Genomic DNA, 15,515 nt, shown 5'->3' with positions numbered 1-15,515 from the left:
CTTGGGGGGGAAACTAGCACTTCATGCTCAAAATTGGCAGTTAATTTCCCAGGACAAGTGGGTATTAAACATAGTATCCCAGGGGTACAGATTTAATTTCCATACTTTGCCAAATCCAAACGGATGGCCAGATCTGCCACAAAATCAGTGGGCAGAGGCTCAAACAAGTTATGTCGCTCATGGATATGGGGGTTATTCAACCAGTACCAGAAAAGGAAAAAGGACAAGGTTTTTATTCAAGACTTTTCCTGGTACCCAGAAAAGACTATTCTTGGCGTCCAATACTGGACTTAGCAATTTTGAACACGTTCCTGGATATTCCAAAATTCAAAATGCTGACTTTACAACAGCTACTGCCTATGCTGGGCAGGAATGCTTGGTTAGTGACTAGACTTAAACGAGCTATACCTGCATATCCCAATAAGGGAATCATGCAGAAGATACCTCCACTTTAAGGCAGGTTTTTTGCATTACCAATTCTCTGCACTGCCCTTTGGCTTATCTACTGCGCCCAGGGTCTTTACAAAGTGCCTGGCACCAGTAATTGCATTCTGCAGACAAAGAAGTGTCCAAATTTATCCTTATCTGGACGACTCTCATTCAAGCAGAAGACAAGGACACTCTTCTTCAACATCTGGCGTTTGTAAAAAGGCTTCTAACATGCCTAGGGTACACAAACGAAAAGAAATCCCAACTGGTACCCTCTCAACTAATTGCTTTCCTGGGTGCAAGCTTGAATACAACTGCCCAGATGGCTTGCCTTACGCCAGACAAAGGAAACTGACAACATACTTCAAATGGCAACAAAAACCCAGTTATCTGCAAGACAAATTCTGCAGGCTTTGGGGTTCATGGCAAACTGCATTCTACTAATTCCATATGCGAGACTACATATGAGGAAACTTCAATGGTACCTAAAAAGTTAATGGAGTCAACATTGTTACAGTCTGGAAACAGATTCCTCTCATTCCCTGCCTACAACAGGAATTTCTTTGGTGGGCAGAGTCATGTCACCATAACAAGGGACTCATTCACTCTACCCCCTCTCACCCAAACCCTAACTACAGACGCATCAGACTATGCTGGGGGGGCCCACCTGGCGGGGAGATGCATTCAGGGCGAATGGAGCTCAAAACAAATGCATCTGCATATCAACTTGAAAGAGATGCTAGCTGTTCATAATGCTCTGACAGCCTTCAAGGACTTGCTTCATCCAGGACAACTACTGATGAGGATGGACAACACCACGGTTATGTGCTACATACACAAGCAGGGAGGTACACATTCCCTACCCCCTTTGCAGACTAGCCATGGCATTGTGGAACACAGCTTTGACTTGCCAAATACATCTTAAAGCTCAATTCCTGCCAGGTAAACAAAATATTCTGGCAGACGCCCTAAGCAGAAATCGTATGGACCCACACGAATGGAAACTGGATCCACAAATCTTCAGCATGTTAACACAGAAATGGTGGAGCCCAGACATAAATCTATTTGCCTCGCCCCAAAATTGCCAGTTGGACAAATTCTATACAAGAACTTCTCAAAAAAGCATGGAAAGTGGATGCCCTATCCTTCAGTTGGAAAAAACCTATCAGTCTATGCCTTCCCCCTCTTCTCTCCAAGGTCTTAATAAAAGTCAGACAGGAAAACCAAAAACGATCCTAGTTGCTCCGGACTGGCCTCACCAGCAGTGGTACCCACTTCTAAGGAATGTCTCAACTTCCTCCTTGGTACTTGCCTCAAATACCTCATCTACTGTCTCAGCAGAACAATCAAATCCTGCACACACTGCTCCAAACTCTGAATGTTGCAGCATGGCTGATAATTTAATTATTCAAACAACACATCTCAGTAAATCTGTGATGGATGTCATTTTGGAAGCCAGAAGGCCTAGTACTAGAAAATCTTATGCTGATAAATGGAAGAGATTCTGTGCTTGGAACCAAGCACAAGGAACAGACACAGCAAAGCTTAATATTCCTCAGATTTTAGAATATTTGACTGAGATGCTTGACAAGGGCCTATCTTTTTCTTTAATAAAAAATCCATGCCTTTGCCATCTCAGGCCTCTGCCATCTCGGCTCATTACAACACAGAGCCTCCCCTCTTTTCTCATCCACTGCTTAAATAGTATCTTAGAGGGGCCAAAAATGTAAGGCCTCCCAGAAGATCACCAACTCCTGCAGGGGACCTCAATTTTGTGCTGGAAAAACTCACCCTGCCTCCTTTTGAACCAGCAGCTACTGTGGATATAAAATTTCTATCTTGGAAAACAGCTTTTCTCTTGGCAGTCACTTCAGCAGGAAGGGTTTCAGAACTACAGGCTGTGGAGCCATTTATTGCATTTTACCCAGACAGGGTGCCCCTCAGGACCAATCCTTTTATGCCTAAGGTATCCAGTGTGGCTCATAACCAGACAGTTCACCTGCCAACATTTTACCCAAATCCGCAGAACAAGGGGGAGCGGATTCTGCATCCGTTGGACGTACACAGACAACTAAGATTCTACTTAAACAGGACCAAGTCTCTAAGAAAGTCTGAGCAACTACTGGTAGCATTTGCTGCAGGGTCAGAGGGGAAGGCTATATCAAACCAGACTATTTCAAAGTGGATAAGCCACTGCATTTGTTTCTACTACTTGCACCATGGTAAGCCTGTGCCCAAGGGGATCAGGTTACATTCAACCAGGGCTGCCTCTAAGTCAGCAGCTTTTCTCAGAGGGGTTCCAACCAAAGACATTCTAGAGGCTGCTACTTGCAGTTCTGTTCATACCTTCAGAAAGCATTATCATTTGCCTCTCTTCTCCAAATCCAGGGCAGGCTTTACCACTGCAGTTCTGCAAGGCCTTATAACTGCTCCTAATGCTGTTTAATTCCATCCTTACCTTTGGGATTCTACCCAAATATGACTGCAACAGTGAAACACGAAGAACATAGTACAGTTGTGTATACTTATAAATGTAGATGTTAGAGTGTATTCACTATTGCAGTCCGGGTTACCCACCCGCCATCCCCCTTTTCTATACTTTTTCTTTCCTTCACTGTATACTAAAGCCTTTGTGGTGTATTTCCTTTTAGATGAAGGTAAAGTTTATGTTGCTAAAAGTGCATTTAGATATATTTCTGTTTTATATATTTTTGCTCCCCATTTTGGGGGCAATAAAAACTGAACAAAATTGTGTTGGCTGCATGTTTTATACCCCTGACGACCAGACATCATGGAAGAGAACAACCGACGCAGGACCCAAGACTTTTATTCAAGCCGACTGAGGGCAGCCTGCCAGCGGATTACTCAAATGTAATGACTGCAACAGTGAATACACTAACATCTACATTTATGGTAAGTGTACACAAGTGTACTTTCTCATCCCTTCTGCTGATAGACTCCACTAGAGCAAGGGATTCCTGGTTGATGTGGTGGCGGCACCCACTAAGAAGGAGCTAGCTAAGCAGAGCTTTTCTGTCCATCCATAGAACTAGGAGTCCAGAGAGGGAAAGACACATTTGGAAAGTGTACGCCTGAGCTACTTTCACGCTGAGGTCGTTAAAGTACTTGGGACTCTTCACTCTGCTACAGAGAAATTTGACTAGGGAATTAGCATACTTAAAGTCCATGTCTGTGGAGGATTTCAGAAGGACTTCTCTCAGGTGGCCCCCCCTCTATTGTCCATTTCTAATGCATCGATGAGACTGTCTTGTAGAGGAAGGTACTTCACAAGCAGCCGGTTCAGGCATAGTCATAGGGAGACCAGCATGCATGGATGTGGGTATATGATTTTGCGGAGTCCTTCAAGATGTCCTTTATCAATGCCCCTTTGGCACTTCCTTGTTTGGGCCATTAGTTAAACGTTCACCCACAGCCAGCAAGAGGGAAAGACTCTACCATAGTTTCCTGCATTTCAGTGGACCTTCTTTAGAAACCAGTGAGGTGGTAAGAAGATGTAGCTATGAAAATCTAAGGGATATTTCCCGGATTCGCATGGGGATAATTCCTCCTGAGGTGGAGGAAATTTTAATGGAAAAAGTTGCCCTAGAGAGACTGGTCCCACAAAACAAGGCTTCAGCAATTCTTTTTCGATGGGCCGCATCAGTGCTCCTGAAGTGCTGCTCCAACTGTCCAACTCTGGATGCAGTTGTGGGTCACTTTCTTTGCATCTAAACATCTGGACTGATGTCACAAAAAATTCATTGGTAGAAAAACTTGTTTTTCTGCTTTTCCCGGTTAGGGGCCTCCACAGAGGAACTCTGGTCTGCTAATGATTGGCTGTGAATTTTTATGGTGTAGAGTTGCCAGCCCGGCACCCAGCCTTCAAAGAAGGCACACACTCACATTTACCTGCATGTCTTAAAATTCACTACAATACATACCAAACAAGGGCCCTTCTTGCAGATCTGTCATTATGGTTAAGTACATAATTGAAACTATTCAAAGCAAAACTTCAGTGGTGAAGACTATATAGAGACTAGATTTTATTTAGCACTTCCCTTTATATCTTTTAATAAACATCTGAATAGATAACCCCCAACTTAAATCTTAAGAGCATTAGTATGTAGCATGATAACCAATCAAGTTAAAATCATTTTCTCATAATATACTTAACAGTAATCCTTTATCAAGCTAATCCAAACACGGCTAAAAACTGTATATATCAATAGTCATGTTTTTCTTGTAAACCTTTCCACAAAATTCAAATATTCATAGATTGTAGTCTAAGAAAAACTATTGCCGGAAGTGTTACAACTTATGCCAGGGTAGGTGCCCATTTTAAGCCATAATTACCAATGCAGTTATTTTGATTCCAATAGGGTTTTCCTGTCTTAACTCCTAGCTGTAACATTAACCTTTTCCGAAATTTATTTTTTTTGTCCCAAACAGCATTGTTTTCCCAGGAAGGTCTAAAATTACCTTTTCACTGCTAATACCCCTTGTTGCTTTATGGTAGCATCCTGCCACCAGCCATATGAATCTGACAAACTTAAATGAGCTAACTGATTAAAAAGGCAGATTCTATCTGTTATAATTTGCCAGTAGTGTGCATTTTCTCTTATGTACATCAATAAGCAGTCTCAGATTTTGATATAGTATAGCGAAATTCTTTAAAGAACGCAGTCAATGTGGTTTAAATTTTAAATACACAAATGTAAACAAAGGTTTTGAGAGAGGTTTGTGTATGCAAACTTCATAAGTGCACGAACAGCAGGCTGCTTCTGTCCCTACCACTAGATGAGCATAAATGTAACCCTATTTACTGCTAATGCTCATGTGCAGTCTACCAAACTCTCCCAACAGTAATCCACAGTTGACTGCAGTAACTGGATTTTTCAAACAGTCTTTACTTTAAAGATCCGGTGAGTATCCTGGAATTAATAAAAGCTAGGAAGTATTCATTTAATATGGCTTTTTATATCCAATCCTACTTTCTGCACCAAGTAAAGAAATATTAAAACTTTACTTCCTTCAGAGTGAAAATTAGAAATCCAAATAACATCCCCCAAAAGAAACTATGCATAACTAATCAGAAAATTCTAATGCCAGCAAAGCTATATCGCTTCTAAGAAATAGCAGTGTAAAGAGCCAAAAGCTGCGTGTGCGCATGCACGTGTGCATATATTGTATAACAGTTTCACTTTAAGAATAAATCCTGCTGGTGCACACAACCATTTCCCTTACTTCTCCTGTCCTAAATAGGAAACTTGCCAACCTTCCACAGAGTCAGGAAAAAGATGCAGCACAAGAAATACAAAAACTGCTTCAGAAGAGTAATCCAGGGGGTCCCGCCAGATCAGATGAGATTCGGAATTTACTCGCACTTTCTGAATGCCAAAGAAAACAGGGGACCCAAGACCTATCTCGGATGTAAGCAAGTTGAACCAGTATGTAAAGAACATGAAGTTCGCATGGTTACGATTCAGTCCATTCTGCCACTGTGCACAAGGATGTTTGGATGTGCTGTGTAGATCTCCAGGATGCATGGTATCACACAAGTAGACGGGTGATCCAGGAGACATTTACTTTTTTGGCTGGGAGCCAATCATCAATTCAGAGCACTGCCTTTAGACTTGCCCCAGCCCCCAGGGTATCTACCAAATGCATGTCAGTTGTGGCAGCTCACTTGAGACTCTAGGATTCCAGGTGTTTCCATATCTGAATGATTGGCTCCTCAGTGCCCCATTGAAGTATCAACTTTTACAAGCTATGAACTACTAATTCCAGGTTTGTAATACTTTAGGCATTTCAGTAAACGATGCAGATTCAAATCTAGTCCCAGCGCAAACCCTGGAATTCATAGGGACTTGGATACTACAATTCAGGTGGCATCCTTACTTTCCCATCTTACCACTTTGAGACATCCGGTTCGGTCGATACCATTTCACCCAGTCTCCTCCAGCAAGATTAGTACTACAATCTCTTGGGTCGATGTCAGCTGCAACACTTCTAGTCCCTCTGGCATGATTCTTTATGCAAATCCTTCAGTGGACCTTGGCGGTGCAGTGGTCCATGCTTTATCAGCACCTATCATTTTGCTAAGACTCATTCCGATCTGCAAATGTCATATTCATTGGTGGATGCAGTCCAATGAACTATTTCTGGGCAGACTGTTATCCCTTCTACCTCCAGTGCCCACATTGACCACTGACTCTTCCCAACTAGGGTGGAGGGGCATTTCTTGAGAGACTATTCAAGGCGAGTGGTTCTCTCCAGAGACCAAGTTGCATATCATTGCTCTAGAGATGAGAGCAGTCCTAGTGCTGCAAGCATTTTAAGACGTTCTGCCTCTAGGGACTATTGCAGTTCAAATGGACATGTCAGTCTGGTAAATTTAACAAGCAAGGGAACTTTATCTTCTCAACTGTGCAGAGAGGCCATGAGGGTTTAGGAATGGGCAGTTGCTTCAGACTGCTTTCTCATTGCAATGCACATGCCGGGGAAACCCAACTCACTAGCAGGCAGGCTCAGCAGATCTATTTGAATGTCTCAAGTGATCTTTGCCTCACCCCTCAACAACTTTTTCTTTCGACTGTTCCTGTTGGGGGTCACCACAGCGGATCATCTGTTTCAATTTCTTCCTGTCCTCTGCATCTTTCTCACCAACCACCTGCATGTCTTCTCTCACCACATCCATAAACCTTAACTTATGCCTTCCTCTTTTCCTCTTGCCTGGCAACTTCATCCTTAGCAACCTTTTCCCAATATACTGAGCATCCCTTCTCAGCACATGTCCAAACCAATGTAATCTCGGCTCCCTGGCTTTGTCTCCAAACCGTCCAACCTGGGCTGACCCTCTAATATACTTATTCCTAATCCTGTCCACCCTTGTCACACCCAGTGCAAATCTTAACATCTTTAACTCTGCCACATCCAGCTCTAACTCCTGCCTTTTTGTCAATGCCACTGTCTCCAACCCATATAACATAGCTGGTCTCACTACCCTCTTGTAAACCTTCCCTTTCACTCTTACTGGTACTAGTCTGTCAAAAGTCACTCCTGACACTCTCTTCTCCACCCACTCCTTCCTGCCTGTACTCTCTTCTTCACTCACCATTACTCTGAACTGTTGATCCTAAGTATTTAAACTCAACCACTTTCACCAACTCTACTCCCTGCATCCTCACCATTCCTCTATCCTCCCTCTCATTCACACACACATTCTGTCTTGGTCCTGCTGACCTTTATTTCTGTCCTCTCTGGAGCATATCTCCAACTCTCGAAGGTGGTCTCAACCTGCTCCCTACTCACTACAGATGACAATGTCCTCTGCAAACGTCATAGTCCACGAGGACTCCTGTCTTGTCTCGTATGTCAGCCTGTCCATCACCATTGCAAATAAAGGGCTCAGAGCTGATCCTTGATGTAATCCCACCTACACCTTAAACGCATCCGTCACTCCCACCACAGACCTCACTGCTGTCGCACTACCCTCGTACATATCCTGTACCACTCTTACATACTTCTCTGCCACTCCCGACTTTCTCATACAATACCACAACTCCTCTCTAGGCACCCTGTCATATGCTTTCTCTAAGTCCACAAAGACACTGTTAACTCCTTCTGACCTTCTCTGTACTTCATCAGCACTGAGCAAGCATTGCATCTGTAGTACTCTTTCCTGGCATGAAACCATACTGCTGATCACTAATCATCACCTCCCTTCTTAACCTAGCTTCCAATACTCTTTCCCATAATTTCATGCTGTGACTGTTTTATCCCTCGGTAGTTACTACAGCTCTGCACATCACCCTTATTCTTAAAAAATTGGTACCAAAACATTCTCTCCACTCCTCAGGCATCCTCACACTTTCCAAAATTTCATTAAACACACACACCTCAACAAGTACAGCAAATGCTTAGTTCTGATCCCCACTCCATGGGAGTCACCGAAAGATGCTCTGATTCACAGTTGGCCCTCTGGTCTCCTATATGCCCACTCTCCTGTTTCCCTGATTCCAAAGTTGTTACAGAAAACAAGTAGGCTGAAGAGTTCAGTCATCCTCATTGCCCCCTTCTGTCCTTGACCGGTACAGTTACCCTTCCTATGGTCTTGCTTGAGATGTCCTCCATGGATACTGGAACCCACTCAGGATCTTCTATCTCATCTGTCGAGAATTAAACACCCCAGTCTCCATGCCTTCTAGCTAACTGCATGGTTTCTCCACTTCCAGTAATAGTTGCAGTCCAGGCTTGCTTCTTGGAAGGCTTCTACCAAGGTGGTCTGCAGATGCAAATAGAAAAGATTTTCTATTTGGACTTCCAGCCACAATATCAACCATTTGTCAGCACCAGTTTCATCCATTCTTCTCTTTCTAACAACTCTTGTTAAAGAAGGAGCTAGCTTTTCTACAATTAAGCTTCAGTGGGCAGCACCTTCTAATTTTCTTTCTGGAAACAAATCCTTTTCTCTGGCTTCGTCCAGATTGTGTAGAGCCTTCATGAAGTGTCTTTCTCCTCAGACCCCAATAAAGGACCCTCCTACGTGGGACCTTGCTGTGGTCCTTCAGGGATTCTCAGAAACCCTTTGAACGGGCAGAGAAATGCAATGCTAAGTTTTTCTTGGAAAACAATCTGTTAAGTAGCTATCACTTCAGCAAAAATAATTTTTGCTCCAGGCCCGGTCAGCTAAGCTTCCTTAAATTAATTTTCATAAGGATGGGGGGTGTCTACGAGCCAACCCTTCCTTTCTTCCTAAAGTGGCAATAGAAAGCAGCATTAACCAGCCCATACAATTACCAGTCGTATTTCCAAAATTTACAAATGAGTGAGAATACATGCTTCATATCCTTGATGTGCACAGACAATTACGTTGGCAGTTCAGGAAGTCCGGTAAGCTATTTTTATCCTTTCCCCCCCAACGGCTTGCGTCAGGCAGTATGGGATTAATGTAGGCAGTATCTAAAATTACACTAGCCATATGGATTGATACCATTTCATTGGTTTATTCTTAAAGGACTAGATTTGCGATGACCCCCATAGAGCTCACTCTGCTGTCTGACTACTTTATCTGCTTTCTGATCAAGGACTTATATTAATATTTGTGCTGCAGCCACTTGGCCAAAGACTTGTAGGTTTGTTTTACATTACAGATTAGACATGGTCTCTAGGAACAGAGCTTCTTTTTGTTAGTCAGTACTCCAATGTGTCCTTCCATGAGAGCCTCTTGAGGTCTACGTAGCTGAAGCTTCTGTCCCATTGGTGAGGAAGAATGAAAAGGACAACATCAGATTTCTAAGTTATGTATTTACCATAACTTGGCATCTGCGTTGCCATTTTCATTTTTCCTAAACTCCCCTCCATCCATCCTTCTCTCCTAGAAGTAGTATATGTTGGACTGTACTGGAACCATTCATTTACGGGTTTGAGCCCTGACTTTTTTATGTCTCTATCTTTCTCTATTATAAAGTGGGAGATTAGACAGCAAACTTGATTTAAGGTGTTTAGGATAGAATTGAGAGTTACGGGTAGATGGAGCAGCTCAAGAGCTGGATCCAAACATTTGTGTAAGTAGCAGAGTCAGATCTGAGGATAGGATCCAATCCCATTGGTGAAGAATGGAAAATGGACAACACAGATGCCAAGTGATGGTAAGTACATAACTTATAATTTTTGTTGCATCTTTCTATGTTCACTGTTGGTTGTTGAGCTTCATCTTCTGTTATCATTGAAATGTCAGTTCTGCCAATTTTAATGCCCTTTGTTTACTGTTGCTTCATATTTGTAACTTAGGATAGCTGTCAAATGGATAGCTTATGGTGTTTAACTGTGCAGGTATTTAGAAAAACTGAAATGATCCTGTTCCTTTGCCTGGGCTGATAAAATATTTGATGCAAGTGTTTATTTCCATAGATTGTTGGACTGACTGAGAAGGAAGTGACCAGTGCAGAGGATACTGTACATTGCTTGGAGTTGGGCAACAACTCAAGAACAGTAGCTTCTACAGCTATGAATTCGCAGTCCTCTAGATCTCATGCCATCTTTACCATAACAATTGATCAGAGGAAGAAAATTGACAAGTATGTTTTTCTGTTTTTAAAATATTTTCTGGTTGTTTGCAATTTAAGATCCATTTTACATTTAGAGATAGTGCTCTAAGGGTTTTGAAAACACCTTGGATGTTGAATGCTACAGAGATTTGAAACATCATTCCACATTTTACAGACCAAAGGAACAGACTAATAGCACCCTTAACTGTAACTTAACATTTAAAGTCTATTTTCTAAGAAACGGGTCTTTCTTTGGAGAACAATGGGTGTCCACCTTAAGGCTTTTTTCTGATGTCAGTTTTCATTCATTCCTCAACTAATGGGTTTGGATCTAATCCTCTGATCAGACTGTGCAGTTGCACAAACTCGTGGCCACCAAATAAATCTCGCTCATCTCTACCCATAATGCACTAACCCCTAACATACATCTGATCTCGTTTGCTGCTTTCGTGTCTAGACATAACCTTCAGCTCGTTGAGTGGGAGAGGAGTCCGATTTTACTTAACTCCTAAAAACTGTTTGATTTTTAAATTTACTTTGCTATTACTGATGACCTTTATTTTCCATACACCTTGGTTTACTTTTTTCCTACCATTGTTGGTAGCCCTAGCCTATCTTCCCCATCTCTGCACTTTTTGTGCATCTCTTTAATGCCATAGTTAGTATATTTCTTACTCTTGCACAAATATTTGTATTCTTCCAACTTACCATTGCTGGTATTTAGTCTTTTCTTTCTAGTTAACAAAAAAAAAAAAAAAAAAAAAAAAGTTGTAGTATTCTCTCCTCTTTCTGAAGATATCTGAAAATGACAATGCCGGATTTACAAACTGTAATAAGTATGGGAGCAAATTGCCATTTCCTGATGCTCATAATTTGTGCGTACTGTTGGGGTCCAAAATACTTCCAACAAGAATACAGCATCTGTCATGGGTTTAATTCCAGAGTCTTAGCTGACAGAAAATTTCATTTTGAAAGGCTTGCTGCCACCTTCCTTCTCCAAGGCCATTACTGGGCCATAATCCTCCAAACACAAAACTAGACAGTCTGCACAAGGGTCTAAACCTTCTGAATCTTCAACCTCTTCCCCTTCAATCTAAAAAAAAAAGATTGGCTCCAAAATTAAAGTACGACCTTACTCAGATCTGATGAATATGGTATCGGTTCCTACATCCTTTGATCTGAAGCCTTTACTTAGGACAACTTATTCTCTCCATCTGGATCCATTCCTGCCCAGAGTGCTATCAATGTTTCTAGAAAGGTGCTCCAAATCTCCATCCATAGCATCTTCTTCTTCCTCCAGGAGTCTCAGTAAAGCAGATGTTGAGAGACTTGAGGAAATTCCTCGCTGTGCAAATTCAGATGGGAGTTCTTTCCTATCCCTTCGGGTCCAGAAACTGATAATGTACTACCTCACCCATTATAACTCCTCCTCTGATCCAGCCTCTTGCTTTAGAGTCCTTGGATCCGAGTATTGCTGCTTTGTCTGGTTTGGATCTGAAGAAAGCACATTCTTCTGATCGAAAGCTGCTCTGAGTGCACCTGCTCTGACGTCCTTGGAGCCAGGTGCCTCTCTGAGCTTAAGGATCCCTGTTGGATCTGGGCTATTGGAGTCTACTCCAAGGTTTTCATAGCTGTCACTTTCTCTTGGAGCCTCTGCTGTAGATAGCTTGGATGCAACTTCCACCCCGGTGGGTTTTCAGAGTGGTGGGAGAGCTAATGGTTCAGATTTCTGCTTTCTCTGCTTAGTTGTCTTCCTTCTGTCTGGAGCAATATGCTTTTGAGGTTGTGAAGAGTGTTCTCTGTTCTGGCAGGACAGATGGATCCTCCCTCTACTTCTCCGATGTCTGTGTCTTGAGCGTCAACATTCTACCCCACAGGGACAGCCATCTCTGAGCCTCCAGACTACCCTGCAGGGTATGCTAATCTCTTCTGTTACTTCAACAGCCCATCCCATCGAGAAAGTCCCTAGGAAGAGAACGTGTAAAAGGAGGCACTTGGACTCTCCTCAAGAGTCAATCACAGAGGATACTGATTTCGATGAGGAAGAGGGGTCCTCAAAATCACCACCCAGTGATGTCTCATTTGGAGTCATTCTTGATATCCTTAAGCAGAAGGGTGGCGGGTTTATCCAAGACCCTTTTCTGAAGGAATCTGTATTTCTGGAGGCTGGTCCATCCACCTCCTGGTTACTTTTTCTACTGATGAGCTCATTGATTTGGTGTCTAGGAGTGTGTGGAAGGAACCTGATTTTGGTTGAGCCAGTCTGGATTCTGGCTCTACCAGTAGTAAGGGAATTTTAGGGCAAGAGGGGTGCCAGTAGATGCCATGGTCGTGGCGGCAACTACAAAATAACTTGCTGAACAGAGTTGACTGTCCATCCTAACAAGAGTGTAGAGAGATTGATCTGGGAGGTGTTTATGCTTCTGTGACTTTTGCACTCAGATCACTGAACTATCTGGCACATTTTGAGACTTTAGAGATTTGTTTAAAGAGCTATCAAAATCTTTTTCTGGAACCAACACTGCTGAGGCTGAATCTTCAATAGCCTCTCAGTTGGATAACCCTACAAGCTATATCTAATTTGTGCATGAGACTTGTAGCATGCTGCAGAAGGTGCCTCAAGGGCTTGTGGGTTCAGGTATTTCCAACAGGAGACATGCATGAATGCACCTGTGATTTTTGCGGAGCCCTTCAAGTTCTCGTTAGTACTTCCTTTGATGGCACTTTTGTTTGGCCCCACAGTAAAGGACACTCTTCAGGTGTGAGAAAGATGGAAAGACCCTCTCTGCTATGTTTGTTTTTTTCGACCCTTTAAAGGACCTTTCCAGGAACCAGTTGGGAGGTCGAAAAATATGGTTCATAAAGTCCCACAGTCCGTTCCAGGGCACATGTGGAGATGGTTGCCCTAGAGGTACAGGGGGAGCTGCAATGGACGGCAACACCCCCATGGCAGAGGAGACCCGTAAAACCAGGGGTCTAGAGATTTTTTTAGACAGACCCTTTCAGCGCTCCCTAAAGGAGGCCCGATAACCCACCTCTGGAGACAGGCAGGGGTTGCTTATCCTTGTACCAGAGAGACTGGCTAGATGCAACAAAAGACATTTGGGTGCAGAAAATTTTCAGAGGTTATATAGGTTCATAGGTTTATACTAGGCTATCTGCCCTAAGGCATTTATAAGCCTAGCCCAAATTTTTGTGGCTTACGCCACCCCTTATATGAAAAAATACTGTGCCCATTAGTTTGTTGTGCCTCTGTCCAGCAGTGACAGAGATGATTCCCGGGATAAACCTACGATCTCCCATCCACAGGTCAAGATTTCTCTTGAACAGAGCCAGCGAGGTGCTCTGCCTCACATGGACTGGGATTTTATTCCACAGCATAGGGAGTCTCTGAGTGATAAATCTATCCCTCCAGCACGTCCTATTTATATCCGTGCTAAGGTTTAAGTTGCTTGCTCTAGTGGTTTTGGTGGATTTGGGTTTTTTGAGGTGGAGCAAGTCCATTAATTCCGGGTTGGACATGGCCTTGTATGTCAGGCACATGTCACCTCTGAGCAGACGGTATGCAACTGAATAGAGCTGGAGTTTCTTCAATCTGGCAGCATATGATAGATTTTGGAGTCCCTTTATCCTTTTGGTGAGGAACTTTTGGGGTCTCTCCAATTGCTGCAGATGTCGGGTGAGATACATCCCGAATGGGGCATTGTACTCTATCATTGGTCTGATAAGTGAAGAGTACAGGAACAATGACCTCACTAGATCTGGATGTGAATCCCTTCATGATCAGGTGGGCAATGTAGAAGGTCTTTCTGACCACTTTAGCAACGTGAGTGTCAAACGAAAGGCCACTGTCAACCTGGGTCCCCAGGTCCCGGATAACCTCTTTTGTGCTTAGTGGATTGCCACCTATATGGTAGCTTGGGGTTACCTTGTTTTTCCCAAAGGGTATGACTATACATTTTTTGGCGTTTAACTTCAGGCCATGGCTCTGGCACCAGCTATCTGTTTCCGTGAGTCCCTTCTGAAGGATATCCATGTCCGATGCACTTTCCACTATAGTTTGCAGTCGTCAGCAAACTTTGTCAGCCAAAGTCCTCCCATGTTGGCCTGTACTTCTGAGAAGTAGGTGCCGAACAATAGGGGGCCAAGGACCGAGCCCTGTGGGACACCACTTGTGACCGGCTTGGAGTCTGACATAGCGCCAGCAACTCTAACCCTATGGGTTCTGTCCTTAAGCCAGTTTGCAACCCATCTTGACATATGGGTTTATATTTAAGCTGGTAAGTTTTTCTACAATACCAGAGTGGGGTATTGTGTCGAAAGCCTTTGCAAGGTCAAGGTAGGCTGTATGGACTGCCTTTCCCTCATCAGTGGCCTTGGTGACTGTTTCGAAGAAGTCGACCAAGTTCAAAAGGCATGATCTGCCCTTGCCAAACTGGGTCGGGTCCAATGTCTGCAAGTCCCCTATATCTTTGTTTGAGCTCCATTATGATCCTCTCCATAGCTTTGCAGACTAGACTTGTTAAGCTTATGGGGCGGTAATTACCAGGGTCCGTAGAGGCACCGCCTTTGTGGAGTGGGACCACAGTTGCCGTACGCCACTCCTTGGGCACGTATCCTGTGGTAAGGCTGAGATTAAACAGCTGCCTTGTGTGGGTTTAATTCCTCATTTAGCTCGTGTAGCACACAGCCAGGGACACCATCCGGTCCCATAGATGCTGTGTTTTTAGCTTTAGAGAGAGCAGCTTTCACCTGTGCATTTGAGATGTCTGGGAGGCTACACTCCGCTGGGATAGTTATCTCTCCTTTAGGGGAGAGGGGTGAAGTTTGCACTGAACCTGTCTGCCAGTATGTTGGCAATGTCTGTGGGTTCAGTGATTTTTGTATCATTTTGGACTAATTCTGAGCATATCTGGGAGTTTCCACCCAGGTTCCTAACATATTTGAAAAAGGCCTTATGATTGTCCTTTGAATCCATGGCAATTTTTCTCTCAAAATTGCCTTAGTTGATTTTGAGTGCTCATATTTTTTTACTAA

General features: G+C 43.3%; 1 protein-coding gene across 1 annotated transcript in view; it reads left to right on the top strand.

Annotated features, from left to right (window-relative positions):
* KIF4A (kinesin family member 4A) overlaps positions 1 to 15,515 on the top strand; it is a gene marked incomplete in the record, with an annotated part of 2,786,372 nt that overhangs the window by 547,731 nt on the left and 2,223,126 nt on the right. Inside the window, 1 exon segment of the mRNA XM_044057419.1 lies at positions 10,342 to 10,508. Within this exon segment, the coding sequence (XP_043913354.1) occupies positions 10,342 to 10,508 (167 nt within the window).

Source organism: Protopterus annectens, chromosome 15.part0 (assembly GCF_019279795.1).
Source record: "Protopterus annectens isolate FY-2018-M chromosome 15.part0, PAN1.0, whole genome shotgun sequence".
NCBI lineage: Eukaryota > Metazoa > Chordata > Ceratodontiformes > Protopteridae > Protopterus > Protopterus annectens.
Note: the sequence above shows the minus strand (reverse complement) of the source record. Positions and strands in the feature narration are given on the sequence as shown.